The following is a 16,120-nucleotide window of genomic DNA, read 5'->3' as shown; positions in this document are numbered from 1 at the left end:
GCTCTCATCATTCTCAAAACATTTCCTCTCCACTTATGCCCCAGCATTAGGTCCTCATTTTCCCATCCTCCCCGCTCCCCCATCCCTGATGAGCCCTTGATAATTTATAAATTATTATTTTGTCATATCTTTCCCTGTCTGAGGTCTCCCTTCACCCACTTTTCATTTGTCTGTCCCCCAGGGAGGAGGTCACATATAGTTCCTTGTAATCGGTTCCCTCTTTCCTACCCATTCTCCCTCTACCCTCCCAGTATCGCCACTCACACCACTGGTCCTGTAGGGCTCATCCACCCTGGATTCCCTGTGTTTCTAGTTCCTATCTGCACCAGGGTACATCCTCTGGTCTAGCCAGACTTGCAAGGTAGCATTCGTGTCATGATAGTGGGTGCGGGGAGGAAACATTTAGGGACTAAGGAAAGTTGTATTTTTCATTGTTGCTACATCACACCCTGACTGGCTCATCTCCTACCGGAGACCCCTCCGCAAGGGGATCTCCAGTGGCCTACTAATGGGCTTTGGGTCTCCACTCCGCACTCCCTTCATCATTCTCTATGGTAAGATTTTTTGTTCTGATGATGTCTTATACCTGATCCCTTGGACACCTCGTGATTGCATAGGCTGGTGTGCTTCTTCCATGTGGGTTTCAAAAGATATAGCATCTGGGGTCTTAAAAGCTTGAAGGTAAACAAGTGGCCATCTAGCTCAGAAGCAACAAAGCCCTCATGGAACAACATATCAGCCTGTGTGATCACGAGGTGTCTAACGGATCACTGAAGACAAATGGGTGCATAAGCAAATGTGGCGGAGAAAGCTGATGGTGCCCGGCTATCAAAAAGTACAGCGTCTGGGGTCTTAAAGACTTGAAGGTAATCAAGTGGCCATCAAGCTCAGAAGCTCTTCTATATTTTTAATGAACACTTTCTCTATATATGATGTTCCTGATATCAACCCAGAACTTGTCTTGTCTGTGGTCATTTGTGTTCATTGTGTCACCTCTATTCTCTGCATGGTCCTAAATTCAGTTGAGATGTACTCATGGTCCTATTGTGGCTATCATGGATTTGTTTTAAAATCTTTCTCAACCTCAAATTGAGCTTGCACATAAGGAATTTATGTTCTAGTCTTCAATTGGCACCTACCTTATTATGACATGCTGAGCTTATTCATTGACTCTTTCCAGATATGGAGTCAATATAATGTCTGTTTTGCAAAGTTGACATGTATAATAATAGTTTAGGTTGTTTTAAAAATATATTTGCAGTGAATAAACATTGACCTTGTAAAATTCTACCACTCATCTCCAGTGTAATTTCTATCATCAAAGTCATATTTTCAGATGACTGATTCTTTTTGTTTTCAACTTTGGCATTCCAGTTATCAATAGTAATGAATTCATATTGATTGTATTATGATCAAATTCAGCCTGCAGAAATTCTTTAAACTTCCATTTATTCATCTTTGGTATTAATGGATGGTGCATACAATTTAATTAGTCATATAAACTGGTCTTCCTTGTAGACATTTGGATATGAATCTCTCATGGGCAGCATTGTACTTTAGGATGTATATTGAAATGTTCTTTTTGATGATGAATGTGACAACATTTCCATTGATGCTCAGTATTATAGATCATATGATTTTAAAATTCAAATTAGTCAGTACCAGTCCATTCTTACTCATCAGTGTATGACATATCATCTCTGTTTTCCATTTCATATCTGATTACTTCCAATTTTCCTACATTCCGCATTCATATTGTTAATGGATATTTTCAACAGTTTCTTCTCCTCTTGACTTGTATGGAGTTAGGGATTGAAGGCCTTGGTGTTTTACTATATCCAGATTATTAAATTCAACTCTACTTTAGCTCTTCCTCAGTCATGTTTCGAGTCCCTCCAACCTGAGATTCTTGTCTTACAGAACTATGTCAAACTATGTCCCTCTAATATATGTGGCATTTTCTCTGGTCAGTTCTTTTTAGAAGTAGATTGCCAGGTCCTTCTCCCTAATCTACTAGAGTCTGGACCCTTTGCTGAAAGCTACATATCCACCTTGGGTGGCCCTCCTGATGTTTGAAATACTGATGACATAGCCTCCATAATCATAGCAACACACAAGCCACCAAATTACAGCAAATTGACAAATGAGTGGTGTGTATGTGTGTGTACAGACATAAATCCATATATATCCATAGGTATATAGGTAGATAAATAATGCCAATAAAACGCTTATATCATTAAAGATGAAAAGTTAATAAATTAGTTGTATTTATTGTATTTTTACTGTCATTAGTAAAATTGTCACTTAGATTATTAATTCATTTTTCTACATAAAAGTTAGGAAGTGAATTTCCCTGTATAGAAAAACTCTATGTTGCATCCCACTTTAGAATCACAAGAACAGCATTTCCCAATATTTAGGTGATTGGTTCAACTGATGTTTCCCTGGCATGCATTTTCTTCCACAAGAGAGTCTCTTTAATTTGAATCAACATTATGAATCCCCCACTAGTGTTCTTAAGCATATCTTTGTAAAATAAGATAAACCCCACAATAGCAAAATTGTCAAAGCAGTTTTTGAAAGTCAACAATCATTTTGGCATTGTGTAGTAATACCATTATATTCTACATAAGAAAACAAAAAGGTGTGATTTTTATGTTCCGCCACGTGCATGCACATTTTGTTCTCCCCTTTGCCTCTATTTTTATTACATTGGTTCTAGTCTTCGTATGCTCACTTCTTAACACAAACCCCTAAATGGATTCTGAATGTGTTTACTTGCTATGTATCATCAATTGCAAAGATGTTTGTTATGAAATTTGATGTGAGCAAGAACAAAAGAATGAACAAGAAAAAACATATACTATGTAAATATATCAGCTTACCAATAATAAGTGTTTCCTGTGAAGGTCTGTTTCCAGGCCATGTAGTGTCGATATATATAATCACAATCAGAAAAACATTAAATAAAAGATCAATAGCAAATTACAGGGTCCCACCCCTTCCCATCGAGCATTCAGAAGTAATTGACAGATAATTGCCCTGGCTAATTTATTAGGTACAAAATATGAATTTAATTAAAAATCTAAGATTTGATTCATAACCATAATAAAATTATAACTCTATAATAAAGCCAGTATGCATAAATTTGTTGGGGGGAAATAGTCACTTTTCAAAAGCATAAATAGATTAGAATAGTTGTGTTTAATGAATTGGCCTCTGCTGTAAATTTGATTTGCCCTCTTTAAATTTAATATGTGAAATAATGCAGCTAATGAATCTGTAATAACTGTTGTGACTATATAAATAATGATAGCATCAAACACACTGCAATAGTAATGTGATTATAATCAAATTTATGTGTATCTATAATTTAATCTTTTGTTCTTTTAGTGTATAACCTCTAAAAGTAGAAATAACATTGAACTGTGAATAACCCAATCTTTGGGACTCTATAGCTCAGATAGTGGATTATTTCTTCAGTGTTCTCTGATGGTCTGTGCCTTCACCACTGTGGTGTTTTTTTTTTGTTTTTTGTTTTTTTTAACACTTTATTAGGGGCTCACACAACTGTTATCCCAATCCATACACACATCAATTGTGTAAAGCACATTTGTACATCGTTTCTCAAAACATTTCTCTCCACTTAAACCCCCGGCATTAGGTCCTCATTTTTCCCCTCTTTCCCCACTCCCCCCTCCCTCATGAGCCCTTGATAGTTTATAAATGGGTATTTTGTCATATCTTGCCCTGTCCGACGTCTCCCTTCACCCACTTTTCGGTTGTCTGTCCCCCAGGGAGGAGGTCACACACAGTTCCATGTAATCGGTTCCCTCTTTCCTAACCATTCTCCCTTTACCCTCCCTGTTTCGCCACTCACACCACTGGTCCTGTAGGGCTCATCCGCCCTGGATTCCCTGTATTTTCAGTTCCTATCTGTACCAGTGTACCTCCTCTGGTCTAGCCAGACTTGCAAGATTGAATTCGAGTCATGGTAGTGGGAGCGCTTGTGATCAAGAATCAGCTATTACAAGAATATTATGCTCACTTGTGAATAGGTTGGGTTTTTTTTGCCACCAGCAGGAAAAAATGTATGAAGAAATGTATCTTTGATTTTTTTTATGTTATAAACAGCATAGCCATGTATTTTTTTTTTGGTGTATATGTTTTACTGTTTGGATTTCAGTTCATTTTTTTAATCTTTTTTTTGGAAGTCATTTTATTGGGGGCTCATACAACTCATCACAATCCATACATACATCAATTGTATAAAGCACATTTGTACATTTGTACATTTGTTACCCTCATTATTCTTTTTTTAATTATTTTATTGAGGGCTCATACAATTCTTATCACAGTCCATACATACATCCATTGAGTCAAGCACATATGTACACCTGTTGCCCTCATCAATCTCAAAACATTTGCCCTCTACTTTAGCCCTCAATATCATTTGCTCATTTTCCCCTCCCTCCCCTCCTCCTGAACCCTTCATAATCCATAAGTTATTATAGTTTTGTCATAAGTTGCACTGTCCGATGTCTTTTTATATGCGAGTCATAAGTCTCACTACTCTCGTGACCCTTCTCATTGTATGTCCCAGGAAACCGCAATCCCAATGTGTCACGGTAAGATAAGTTCTGGTTGACAACTCCTCAACCAACAATCTTTCAAGAAAGTACCCTAGGAACCTTCGAGTCATCCTCGTTTCTTAGGTTCGCTCATCCACTCTGCTACCCTATTGGCATTCACTCACCAACTGAACTGGGTTCAGTGGATGAATTATATAGGAGACCTGGGTTTGATTTCTCATCAGTTCACGTCATGAACCGCCACTACCTGCTTGCCTGTAGTGGCCTGTCTCTTGTTAGAATGCTGAAAATATTTCAGTGGAAATTCCAGACAAAGAATAGCTAGGAATAAATACCTATTAATCTACTTCCAAGAGTCAGCTGATGTAAACCCTGTGAGTCACACCAGTTTGCTCCAGAACCATTCTCTCTCTCTCTCTTTTCCATTTGTTAATTTTCAACCAGTGACTAACACATTTTTGATTTACAACTGAAATGAGCTAGACTAGAGCACAGAAATGAAAGAAAACCCATTTTAGAGCCCAAAAAAGCCATGAAGTGAGAAAGGATGAGGATAAAATTTAAGAATTTAAATTTGAATAACTCCAAGATCAATGGCCCCATGGAGATTAGAACAAGGAAATAGATGGATTGAGTATAGGTTCACTTTCTCCAAGTGAATGATCTCTTCTCTCACTCAGACAGGATCCAGGTGTCACCAAATCCTAGTTTCCCAATATGTCCTTTACATAAAGCATTCTGTCTTCATGTTCTACCCTAGAAATTACAGTTCAGGGAATTCTGACTTGTTCTGTAAATACGGATCCCTTATAGGGGACAGTGCTGCCAATTTTGGGTAGCTCAATAAGCAGAAACCCACATGCTCCTTCTCTTATTATGCTTGTAATCTAGGAAGATACATAGTCATTAACCATATAATAGAACTAGAGATTTTACAATTATATAATATAATCAGGAATGAGAACCTGGAAGATAAAAAGCGATTCTGTCATAGAAGTCCATGGAAGGTTTACATGAAAATATATTGCTTGATAGGCAAACCGAAGTTTGAGTAGTCTTTAACAAGACTAAGGGCAGTACTGGAGCCCTGGAAGCATAGTGGTTATATATTGGGCTACTAACTGCAAGCTTAATCTTTCTTCTACTGAGTTCAAAAGCATCTATTGCTCAGTAGAAGAAAGATTAAGCTTTCTACTTCTGTTAAGAGCTACAGTCCTGGAAACCCACAGGGGCTGTTCTACCCTGTCCTAGGGGATCATTTTGAGTGAAAATCATTTCAATGACATCGATTTTGAAAGTCTATCAATAGATGACTACCTAAGAATCCGAGAGAAGTTCCATGGTAGGACTAAGAAGGTAGACAGGGTTACTTGAAACATGATGCGGATTCCAGGTATTTCACAAGAAGCAGAGGACAATATTGAGAAGCTTTATGCTTTGGTGTCACACTATAAACTGGTTTTGCATTTTCAAAAACTGAGGTTTATTGAAAGGAGACAACAGCACCATCTGGAGAGGGAAAGCAGGCTCTTAGATGTGGACTTTAGCTTGTGCTTAGTAACCTATCTGGATGGTACTTACATATATACTTCTTGAACTTTTCTTCATTATTCTCTTTCAAAATTAATCATCTTTTCTCTTAAAAATGGGTAGAATTCTAGTTTACCTGTCAACAGGGTTTCTTCAAGTGTTTCACTGAAGACATATCTGAAGTGCTAAAACCAATTAAGACCCACACTACAGAGGATAAAATTTTCAAATTAGGATTGGGCAGAAATATCAGAAGGAACCTAAAGAAAATAATCTAATCGAGGATGTCCTTATAAATGAGGTGGCCCTGAGGATGAGATTAAACCCCATTAGGTAACTATTATATTAACTCAAGATAACAACATTTGATGACTGATGAATCTACATAAGAATTGTGAGGCAGCTACTTCTAAAATTTGCTTTGATTCTAGCTCTTTCCTAACTGCAGTCCACCTAATAGGAATGAAGGCTTTATCCTGAGACATTAGATGCATCCTTCGTAATTAATTGGAATTCAGAATGAAAGTTCTTATTAATCTAATATCACCAATCAGCAACACAAATAATTGTTGTGGAAGTTCTTGCATATACTTGAACAGTGTTTTGAAGGAAAACTGAGGTATTCTTACCACATGATCTTCAGATCATTTGATTGACTGTTCTTAGTGCTTTTCTCAGAACTGTCCCAAAACTTCATTTCCCAGAATCCTTTTTTTAGAAATGGAAACCAGCTTGGTCCACCACTATCATTTATTCATATTATTGTGGCTTGTGTATTATTGTAATAATGAAAGCTATACTGCTCATATTTCAAATACCAGCAGGGTCACCAAATTTGGGCAGAATTCAGCAGTGAATTCAGACAAATACGGATTAGGAGGAAGGATCAAATTATCTACTTCTGGAAAAAATATCAAGGAAAACTGTATGGATAACAATGGAATATTGTCTGCTATAATACTGGAACTCCTCAGGTTGGAAATCACTCAAGAATAATGAATGGGTAAGAGCTGTAAGAGCCCCCAATAAAATGATTTTAAAAAGAAGTAGAAATATATATCTATGGAAGATCTGATTTCACACAGTAAAGTTGACCTTAGTGATGTAGGGATCTTCATTTGCTTATGCGGCCCATCTCAAAATGAAGAAACAGCTTTAACATTCATTACAATTAAAATATATGCTGTGCAACATTCTACCAAAGAAAACTGGAAGTTTTCAAAAATGAAACAAAAATCAACATCCTAGGCATTAGTGAGCTAAAATGGACTGATATTGGCCAGTTTGATTTAGTATTCTTGGAATGACAAATTGAAAATGACTGTTATCACATTCACTGTCAAAATACATTGCAAGGTCTGTCTTGAAGTCCCATGTTGTGACAAGGATACTGTCCATACACTTCCAAATAAGACCAGACACTACAACTATTTCTCAATTTAAATTTCAACCTCAAAGATCAGCAGTAAAGAAACTGAAGCTTTTAAAACTACAGCAATTTGAAATTGATCACACATGCAATCAAACTACTTTGATAATTACTGAGGATTTTACACACAAAAGTTGGGAATAAAAATCAGTATTTGGAAAATATGTCCTTTCTGATAGAAAATATAACAAAGATCACATAATATAATTTTAACAAGGCCAATTATTTGTTCAATGCGAACAGCCTGTTTTAAACAACATAAACTGTGACACATGGACCCTGCCACATGGAATACTCAGATATCATACTGGCTGTGGAAGGAGACAATAGAAAAGGTCAATGTCACTGAGAGCAAGGCTAGGTGGGAATTAGAGAACAGACCATCAATTGCTTACAGGAAACTTCACTTTGAAGCTGAAGAAAATGAAAAGAAGGTTATAAAACCAAAATATGACCATGAGTATATCCCATGTAGATTTAGAGAACAATTCAAACACAAGCTTGACACCTTGAACACTAATGACTAAAGACCCAACTCATTGGGTAACATGAAGGACAACATAAAAAAATTAAGAAAGAAAAAACAAATTTATGTCAGGAGAATTTTGAAGCTTTCTCTTGAAGTGAAGAATAAATAAAGACTAAAGATGAACTGCTGAATTCAACATGTTGAAAAGATTTCTGCATTGTTTTAGAAGATAAAATTTTATAATGAAATGTTCAAAGCCTCAAATTGTACTATTAAACGAAGCATCAAAAGAAGATGAAACCTTTGAGTATACAAAGTCATTGTACCAGGAAAAATTGGTCACTGTTCAACCATTTAACAGATAGCACATAATCAAGATGGTAGAGAAAGAATACTTTCAAGCTTCACTGAAGGCATTGACAAAAGTAATTCTTTGTTCTGATCAACTAATGGATGAAACTAGATTATATGAGGAGGAATGAAGCACCAAGACTGAAAGAAGATTCATTAACAACCTGTGACATGCAGATAACACAACCTGGCTTGCTGAAAGTAAGGAGAACATGAAGCACATACTGTTGAAGATCAATGATTGTACATTTTAGTATGAATTGCATCTCAATATCAAGCGCAAAACCAAGACCACTGACATTGATTCAGTTCTGACATATAGTGACCCTATAGGACAAACAGCTCCATAGTGTTCCCAGACTATAAATTCTTACTGGACCAGATAGCCATATATTTCTCCTGTGGAACAGCTAATGGGTTTGAACCACTGACCATGATATTAGCAGGCCAGTGCTTAACCCATTATACCACCAGGGCTCCCTCATAAATAGATTGATAAGTAGTATCATCATAACAGGGGGAAAAACAAAACAAGTTGTTAAAGGATTCCATTTTACTTGACTGTACAATCAATGCCCAGGGAAGCTGCAGTAAAGAAATGAAGGCTGATTTGCATCGGGCAACTCTTCAGCAACAACAGCTTTAAAGGGTTAAACAAGCAAAGTGGTTACAATGAAGACTAAAATGCACCTGACCCAAGTAATGATATTTCCAAATAATTCATATGTATGGACCAGCAGGCCAAGCAATTGATTCATTTGAGCTATGGTTTGGGCGCAGAAGATTGAATATACCATGAACTTTCAGAATAATCAACCAATCTGTCTTGGAAGAAGTATAGCCAAAATACTCTTTAGACACAAGAAGAGTGAGACTTTGCATCATACTCTTTGAGTACATAATCAGGAGAGATCAGTCCCTGGAGAAGGATATCATGCTCGGTAAAGTGAAAAACAAAACTGCCATCAAATCAATGCCAACTCGTAGCAAACTTATAGGACAGGGCAGAACTACCGCTGTGAGTTTCTGAGGCTGTGACTGTTTACAGGAGTAGAAAACCCCTCCTTTCTCCCGAGTAGAGGCTAGTGGTTTTGAACTGCTTATCTTCCAGATTGTAGCCCAACAGGTAACCCTTACCCCACCAGGGCTTCTTGGTAAAGTAAAGAATCAGCCAAAGAGAAAGACCCTCACTGATTCGAATCCACAGTGGCTACAACAAATGCACTCCAGCATGGCTTGAATTCAGAGGGTGGGAAAGGATGAGACAGTCTTTCATTGTGTTGTACATAGAGTATGAGTTGAAAAGGACTGGCAGGTCACACCTAACAGCAATACCAGCGTTGCATTGGAAGATATCTCAATATGATAGTTCAGTCATATTGAATACAGATGAGAAGAGAAGCTATAATATCCTACCTACGCTGTTGCTTTATGGGACTCAATCAGTATCTGAAAATAATTCCCCAACATTCTAGCTTTTCTGGAATTAGCACTCAGACTAGACCCACTCTTAGTGGCCCAATTCTTGTTATTTCTGATAGCACCTTCTTCAACTTTTTCCATATTTTCCCCTATTCCTTGGGTTGGTAGGAATCCCCTTCTACTGCTAATCATCTCTTGTTTGTTGTTTGTAATTTCATGTATTCCAATATTTGTCATCAAATTATTTTTCTTAAATTTATTTCATCTCTCTCACTTTTTCTCCCCCTCCTCCTCCCCACCCCTTCCTCTCCCTCTCCCTCTCTGCCTCCCTCCTGTTTCCTACCTTGACTGGTAGAACCCCTAAATTTTTCTTCACAGCAATTTACCTCTATTAGCTATTACAATCTACCTGTTTCTTTATTTCCCGACTCATGAACTGGATTTTAAGCAACATGAGAGCTGAGGCATCACTTTTTTACTTCCTGCAGCTCTGGTAAATAAATATTTGCTGAATGAAAGTATATTAAATGAACATTCTCATTTAATTCTATCCAAAGTATCATCCTATCCGTTGTTGTACATGAAGTCTGAGATGTGAAATGGTTAAGTCTTTTGCCAAAGCTTTTAAATACATAGCTAATTCTAAGGCAGGCTTAACCAACTGCAGAATTCGACTCCCTAATCTTCATGCTTAAACAGACTCTTTCTGTAAACAATCACAAAAATAAAACCAGAAAATAATAAGCTATCTTGCTAGGTAAAACAAAACAAGAAAAACATTGATCTTGTTTTTTATTGCTGCAGCTTTTTTTGTTGTTTAAATGATAGTTCCACAATCTTCACTGCCTTCTAAAGTTATTTCTCTCTTGACATATATCTATCATGTAGATAAAATTAGACAGACTAATAATTAGCTTTGGAAAATTTTGACTACACATATTTGTCCCAGACTCTGGTAAAAAATGAGGAAGGCCGTGTTTTCCAGCAGAAAGCTGTTTAAGTTCAATTAAATCAAATTATATGCACCTGTTTACCGCTAGCCTCTTACTTTCTAAGTCACTTACTCAGGTGCCTTCTAAAACAGACCTGAATGTTTCATCACAACCATCAGTGTTCTTAATATTCGATTGTTTCATGTTATTCATGAAATACGTCTTTGCTTATGCTCATTAATAATTACCTAACAGTCAAACAAATATTTCTGGTCAGTAGAGTGTGAAATACATTATTTATATGAAAGAAAGCAAAAAGGATTCATGTACCACAAGGATCGTTCAAGAAGAAATTAGAAGTACTCATATTAAATAAAATATCTTAAAATAAATTTGGACATGAGTTCCCAAATGCATGGAGGCATATTGAATTAATTTCTCAGTAACTATTTCTACCACTTTCTAAATCCGTCTTATCCATCTGAAAGTCCATTAAACAGCATGCAAAATATGATCAAAAGTAGGACTTTTAATTTTGCATGTTCCAAATCATTCTAAAGTGCTATCTTTGAAGATAAGTATAGGGCACCTTCATAAATTATATTCTTTCCAGTTTAAAATTCATTTTAAGACACATTTATTTTGATTTGTAAAAGGTGTGCATATTTTCTCCATTTGTTTCCTGAGTCATAGTATTTCTGACTTTTCCAGACAGAAGTAAAATCAGTGTACTTCTGAAATTAATGCCAAGTTAAACACAGAGTTATGAAATGATGTAATTCAATCTTTATCAGTTTCTAATAACTGCATTTTTAGCAAACTTGGATTAGGAAAAATAAAGTATTACATAAAAGATATGGAAGTGGTGTCTTACCTCCTCTAATTTCACGAGTAGAGAGAAGAATCAAACTTTACATCAGCCCAAGGCCAATTTCTTTACCTCTCTGCTGGTTTCAATAATTTGTCTCAATGACCACTCATAATTCATAATGCATATTCACAATTGTGAGATCTATTAGGGAAACAAACTGTTTATAATTCAGGATCAGGAATGTTTAGAATACAGTTCTTAAGTCAGAACAGCCTTCTTTCAGACGATAGAAGTCATGCCCAGTCCCAGGATCATCCATCCTGCTTGGGCAACCCCTCTGCTGTCACAATGATCTGTCTCCTGGATCAAGGAGGTTCACCTCACAGGGATCTTGAGGATTAAAGAGCACACTTTTGGCTCTTCTTTCTCAATATTAGTGTGATATAGAGATGGCTTAATTTATACATAGCTGAATGTTAGAGCTAAACAGTCCACACATTAGAATTTCATATACTCTACTTGCATGGTCCCACCTTATTTGGAACCACATACCTTATTTACATTATTAGTGTGCAATCCAATCCTTCTGGTAGGCCAAAAACAACTTATATTTGCATAGCCTTATACCATGACTTGGTGGAAGTTACGAACCCTATGACTAGAAGAGTCATATTAAGTAATTCACTGCCCTAGAACTACTAATACAGGGAATGAAAAAAGGACATTAGGAAGATGAAAGAAGGGTTTAGAATGTTTTATCTACTAATTCAAAAATGTGTGTTGCTTATATCCTATATTCTCATTTAATTGGAGACGGTATATAGAAATGACCATCAATCCTAGCTATTAACAATAGTAAAATTTTAAATAATGTCTTCTTATACAGTGAATTAAAATAGTATTTTGTATTGTGCCTTCAGCTTTTTAGGAAAAATATTCAACAAGATCTCTACCAATATGACTTTTTTCAAATCAACTCGCTCTGAAATTCTGAGGTGCATTTAGTATGGGCCACACACTTCCCTGATGTTCATCCTCTCATCCCTCTATGCTTCAGTCTGAATATTTCTGTCAGACTTCTCAGGTTTACTAATTTCCTATTCAGAAGTATCTCATCTGTTATGAAATTCATCCACTGAGTTCTTACTTTCGCTTATTCTATTTTTCAGTTCTAAATTTCTTTTTGATTTTCCATAGAGGTTAATCTTGGCACTTTTTCTAGTTTTCCATTCTTTGCCAAAGTTTTCAAGCTTGTCTTTAACTTCCTGAAACATGGGCAATATTATTATTTAATACACATACACACACACATACTTTTCACTTGTACAGGGAAATGGAATGTATTATTTCCTAATGCTTTTGACTTTTAAATAAAATGGCCTTTGTTTAAATCCAGACTGACATTAGCTACTTGCCAATAAAGAATTATCTCACCCTTTTTGTACCCTCAGTTTCTTCCACTGAGATAGGAATAATGATATATATCTCATAGATTTATTAGAATTTGTTGTCATCGTTGCGTTCTCTTTTATTGCTTTGACTTGCTATGCCTTGTTTTTTGGTGAATATTATTATCTCTACAGGTCTATCTAGATAAGATAGGCTGGATGAACAGTCTGGAGGAGAAAACAACGGGAACGTTGGTTCTGGGGGGACATGGGAGAGGGGGGAGGGGGGAGGAGGTGGTTTTGACCAACCCAGGGACAGGGAAGCAGCAAGCAATCCAAAATTAGTGGCAAGGAGGGTGTGAGAGGCCTGCTAGGGATTCAGCAAGGGAAATGTAACCGAGAGAAATTATTGAAACCCAAATGAAGGCTGAACATGATAGTGGGACAAGAGGAAAGTGAAAGGAAATAGTGGAAAGAACAGGAGACAAAGGGTATTTATAGAGGTCTAAATACGGGCATGTACATATGTAAATATATTTATACAGGATGGTGGGGAAATAGATCTACATGCATATATTTATAGGTTCAGTATAAAGGCAGCAGATGGACATTGGGCCTCCACTCCAGTACTTACTCAATGCAAGAACAATTCGTTCTATTAAATTGGCATTCCATGAGGAACACCTTCATGACATGATCGCTGAAGACATATATGTGCATAAGGAAATGGGAAGAAAGCTGATGGTGCCCGGCTGTCAAAAGATATAGCATCTGGGGTCTTGGAGGCTTGCAGATAAACAAGCGGCATCTAGCTGAGAAGCATCAAAGCCATCACGGATGAAGCACACCAGCCTGTGTGATCACGAGGTGTAGAAGGGACCAGGTATCAGTCATCAAAGAACAAAAAAAATCTTATCAGTGGGTGCCCACCTTTCCGATATGATCACTGAAGACAAATGTGTGCATAAGCAAATGTGGTGAAGAAAGCTGATGGTGTCCAGCTATCAAAAGATATAACGTCTGGGGTCTTAAAGGCTTGATGATGAATAAGCGACCATCTAGCTCAGCAACAAAGCCCACGTGGAAGAAGTACACCAGCCTGTGTGATCATGAGGTGTCAAAGGGATCAAGTATTAGGCATCAATGAAAAAAAATCATATTATTGTAAATGAGGGTGAGTGCAGAGTGGAGACCCAAAGCCCATCTGTAGTCTACTGGACACTCCTTTACTGAAGGGTTGTGGGGAGGAGACGAGCCAATCAGCATGCAAGGTAGCAATGATGAAACATACAACTCCCTCTAGTTCTTAAATGCTTCCTCCCCCGACTATCATGATCCCAAATTTACCCTACAAATCTGGCTAGACCAGAGGAAGTACATTGGTACAGATAGGAACTGGAAAAACAGGGAATCCAGGACAGATGACCCCCTTCAGGACCAGTGGTGAGAGTGGTGATACCTGGAGGGTGGAGGGAAGTTGGGGTAGAAAGGGGGAACCGATTATGAGGATCTACATATAACCTCTGATCTGGGGGATGGACAACAGAGAAGTGGATGAAGGGAAATGTCAGACAGTGTAAGATATGTCAAAAAATAAATTATGAATTATTAAGGGTTCATGATGGAGGGGGAGGGTGGGGGAAAAATGAGTAGCTGCTATTAAGGGCTCAAGTAGAAAGCAAATCTTTTGAGAATGATGATGGCAACGAATGTACAAATGTACTTGACACAATGGATGTATGTATGGATTGTGAGAAGAATTGTATGAGCCCCCAATAAAATGATTATATAGATATATATAATCATTTTATTTAGTATATATATATACTAACATATGAGCAAGTATGCTCCTTGTAAGAATTCTTGACACATACCTTCTTGTTAGTTTAAAACAAGATATTCCATGCCCTCTCCCCCACAATTCTGAGAGCTAGCAGTCCAAAGTCAATGAAACCATAAGTACCATATTTCCTGGAAAGACTGAGAAGAGAATCTTTTCTTGTCTCTGCCATCTTCTCTTAGTCACTAGTGTTCTCTGTCTTGTAGCTGCAGAACTCCAAACTCTATGCCCATCTTTGACCACATTCTTTCTTGTGTGTGTCTCAAATCCCAAGCTCCTTTCTCTTATAATGACACCAAGTGTTGCATTCAGGGCCCACCCAAAACCAAGAATGCTCTTTTATAGAGATCCTTAACTTAAATGCATCTCCAAACACCCTATTTACAAATTAAGGCATATTTTAAGCAAGTAGACTTAGGATTTGGATTTCCTTTTTGTGGGGAGCACAACTCAACCGACTAAATATCTGAAGCATACAAAACAGATTGTATTTTAGCAAAATTTGAGGAGACACGATGCAATTGAAAATAGGAAGAACTTTGGATAATAACAGTTTTCTTCAAAGGCAATTGATAATGCAGAGTGGCCATGGAGGATGGATGTATTTGTACTCTACTTGGGTTCTTCAGGCACCATCCACGTAATGTTTAACAAGTCACTCATTCTTTTTGTTCCTCTATTTCCTGATATGAAAAGAATGAGTTTCATATTATGCAGGTTGCAAAGGTGACCTGAGGATTTCATGCAATATATGCAAAGCTCGTAGCACAATACTAGGCATCTACCAGGTGTTTGTCTTCAGAACCATAATAATGATATCATAGCCTACAGTTTCTTGTTTTCACCCTTTCACATTGGTGAAATTAAGAATTATTGAAGTATTCAAGTTTCCAGGCGACTTAGGAGAACATCATAAAAAAGTTTAGCATAAAAAAAAGAAATCCTTCTCTCTTTTTCTCTTTGTGATGAAGTTTGTGACAGTTTGCCTCCCATGCGCTATCACGAGACCATGACTACCATGCTGACGTGGATCCAGCAATCAGAAACCAAACTGTCTATACCTCAGGTTACTGTCACTGAATATGAAATCATGGAGCAGAGACTTGGCGAGTTGCAGGTCTGTGAATATTTTATTCTCATCTACATTGCAGCATGAATCTCATGTGTCCAGCAGTTATTTTGCTGTAACTTTAAGATAATATTTGTTGTTACTGATAATGGTTATGTATAAAAATCACACCAAATGAACTGCCATGGAGTTCCTTTTGACTCAGAGCAGACGTATGAGGCTATAAATATTTATGGCAGCAGATAGCGCCCCCTTTCCCCAGGGAGCAGTTGATGGGATTGAACCAC

At 37.2% G+C, this 16,120-nt stretch overlaps 1 protein-coding gene across 4 annotated transcripts in view; it reads left to right on the top strand.

Annotated features, from left to right (window-relative positions):
- Nucleotides 1-16,120, top strand: part of DMD (dystrophin) — a 2,430,848-nt gene that overhangs the window by 844,786 nt on the left and 1,569,942 nt on the right. For all 4 annotated transcript variants that reach the window (XM_045298663.1, XM_045298661.1, XM_045298660.1 and 1 more), the window contains one exon: nt 15,736-15,881. In XM_045298663.1, coding sequence (XP_045154598.1) covers nt 15,736-15,881 — 146 coding nt within the window. The remainder of the gene's footprint in view (nt 1-15,735; nt 15,882-16,120) is intronic.

The sequence above is a fragment of the Echinops telfairi genome, unplaced genomic scaffold (assembly GCF_000313985.2).
Source record: "Echinops telfairi isolate 266 unplaced genomic scaffold, ASM31398v2 ScPeMD7_7436;HRSCAF=8474, whole genome shotgun sequence".
Taxonomy (NCBI): Eukaryota; Metazoa; Chordata; class Mammalia; order Afrosoricida; family Tenrecidae; genus Echinops; species Echinops telfairi.
The sequence above is the reverse complement of the archived record's forward strand: the minus strand, read 5'-3'. Positions and strand labels throughout refer to the sequence as shown.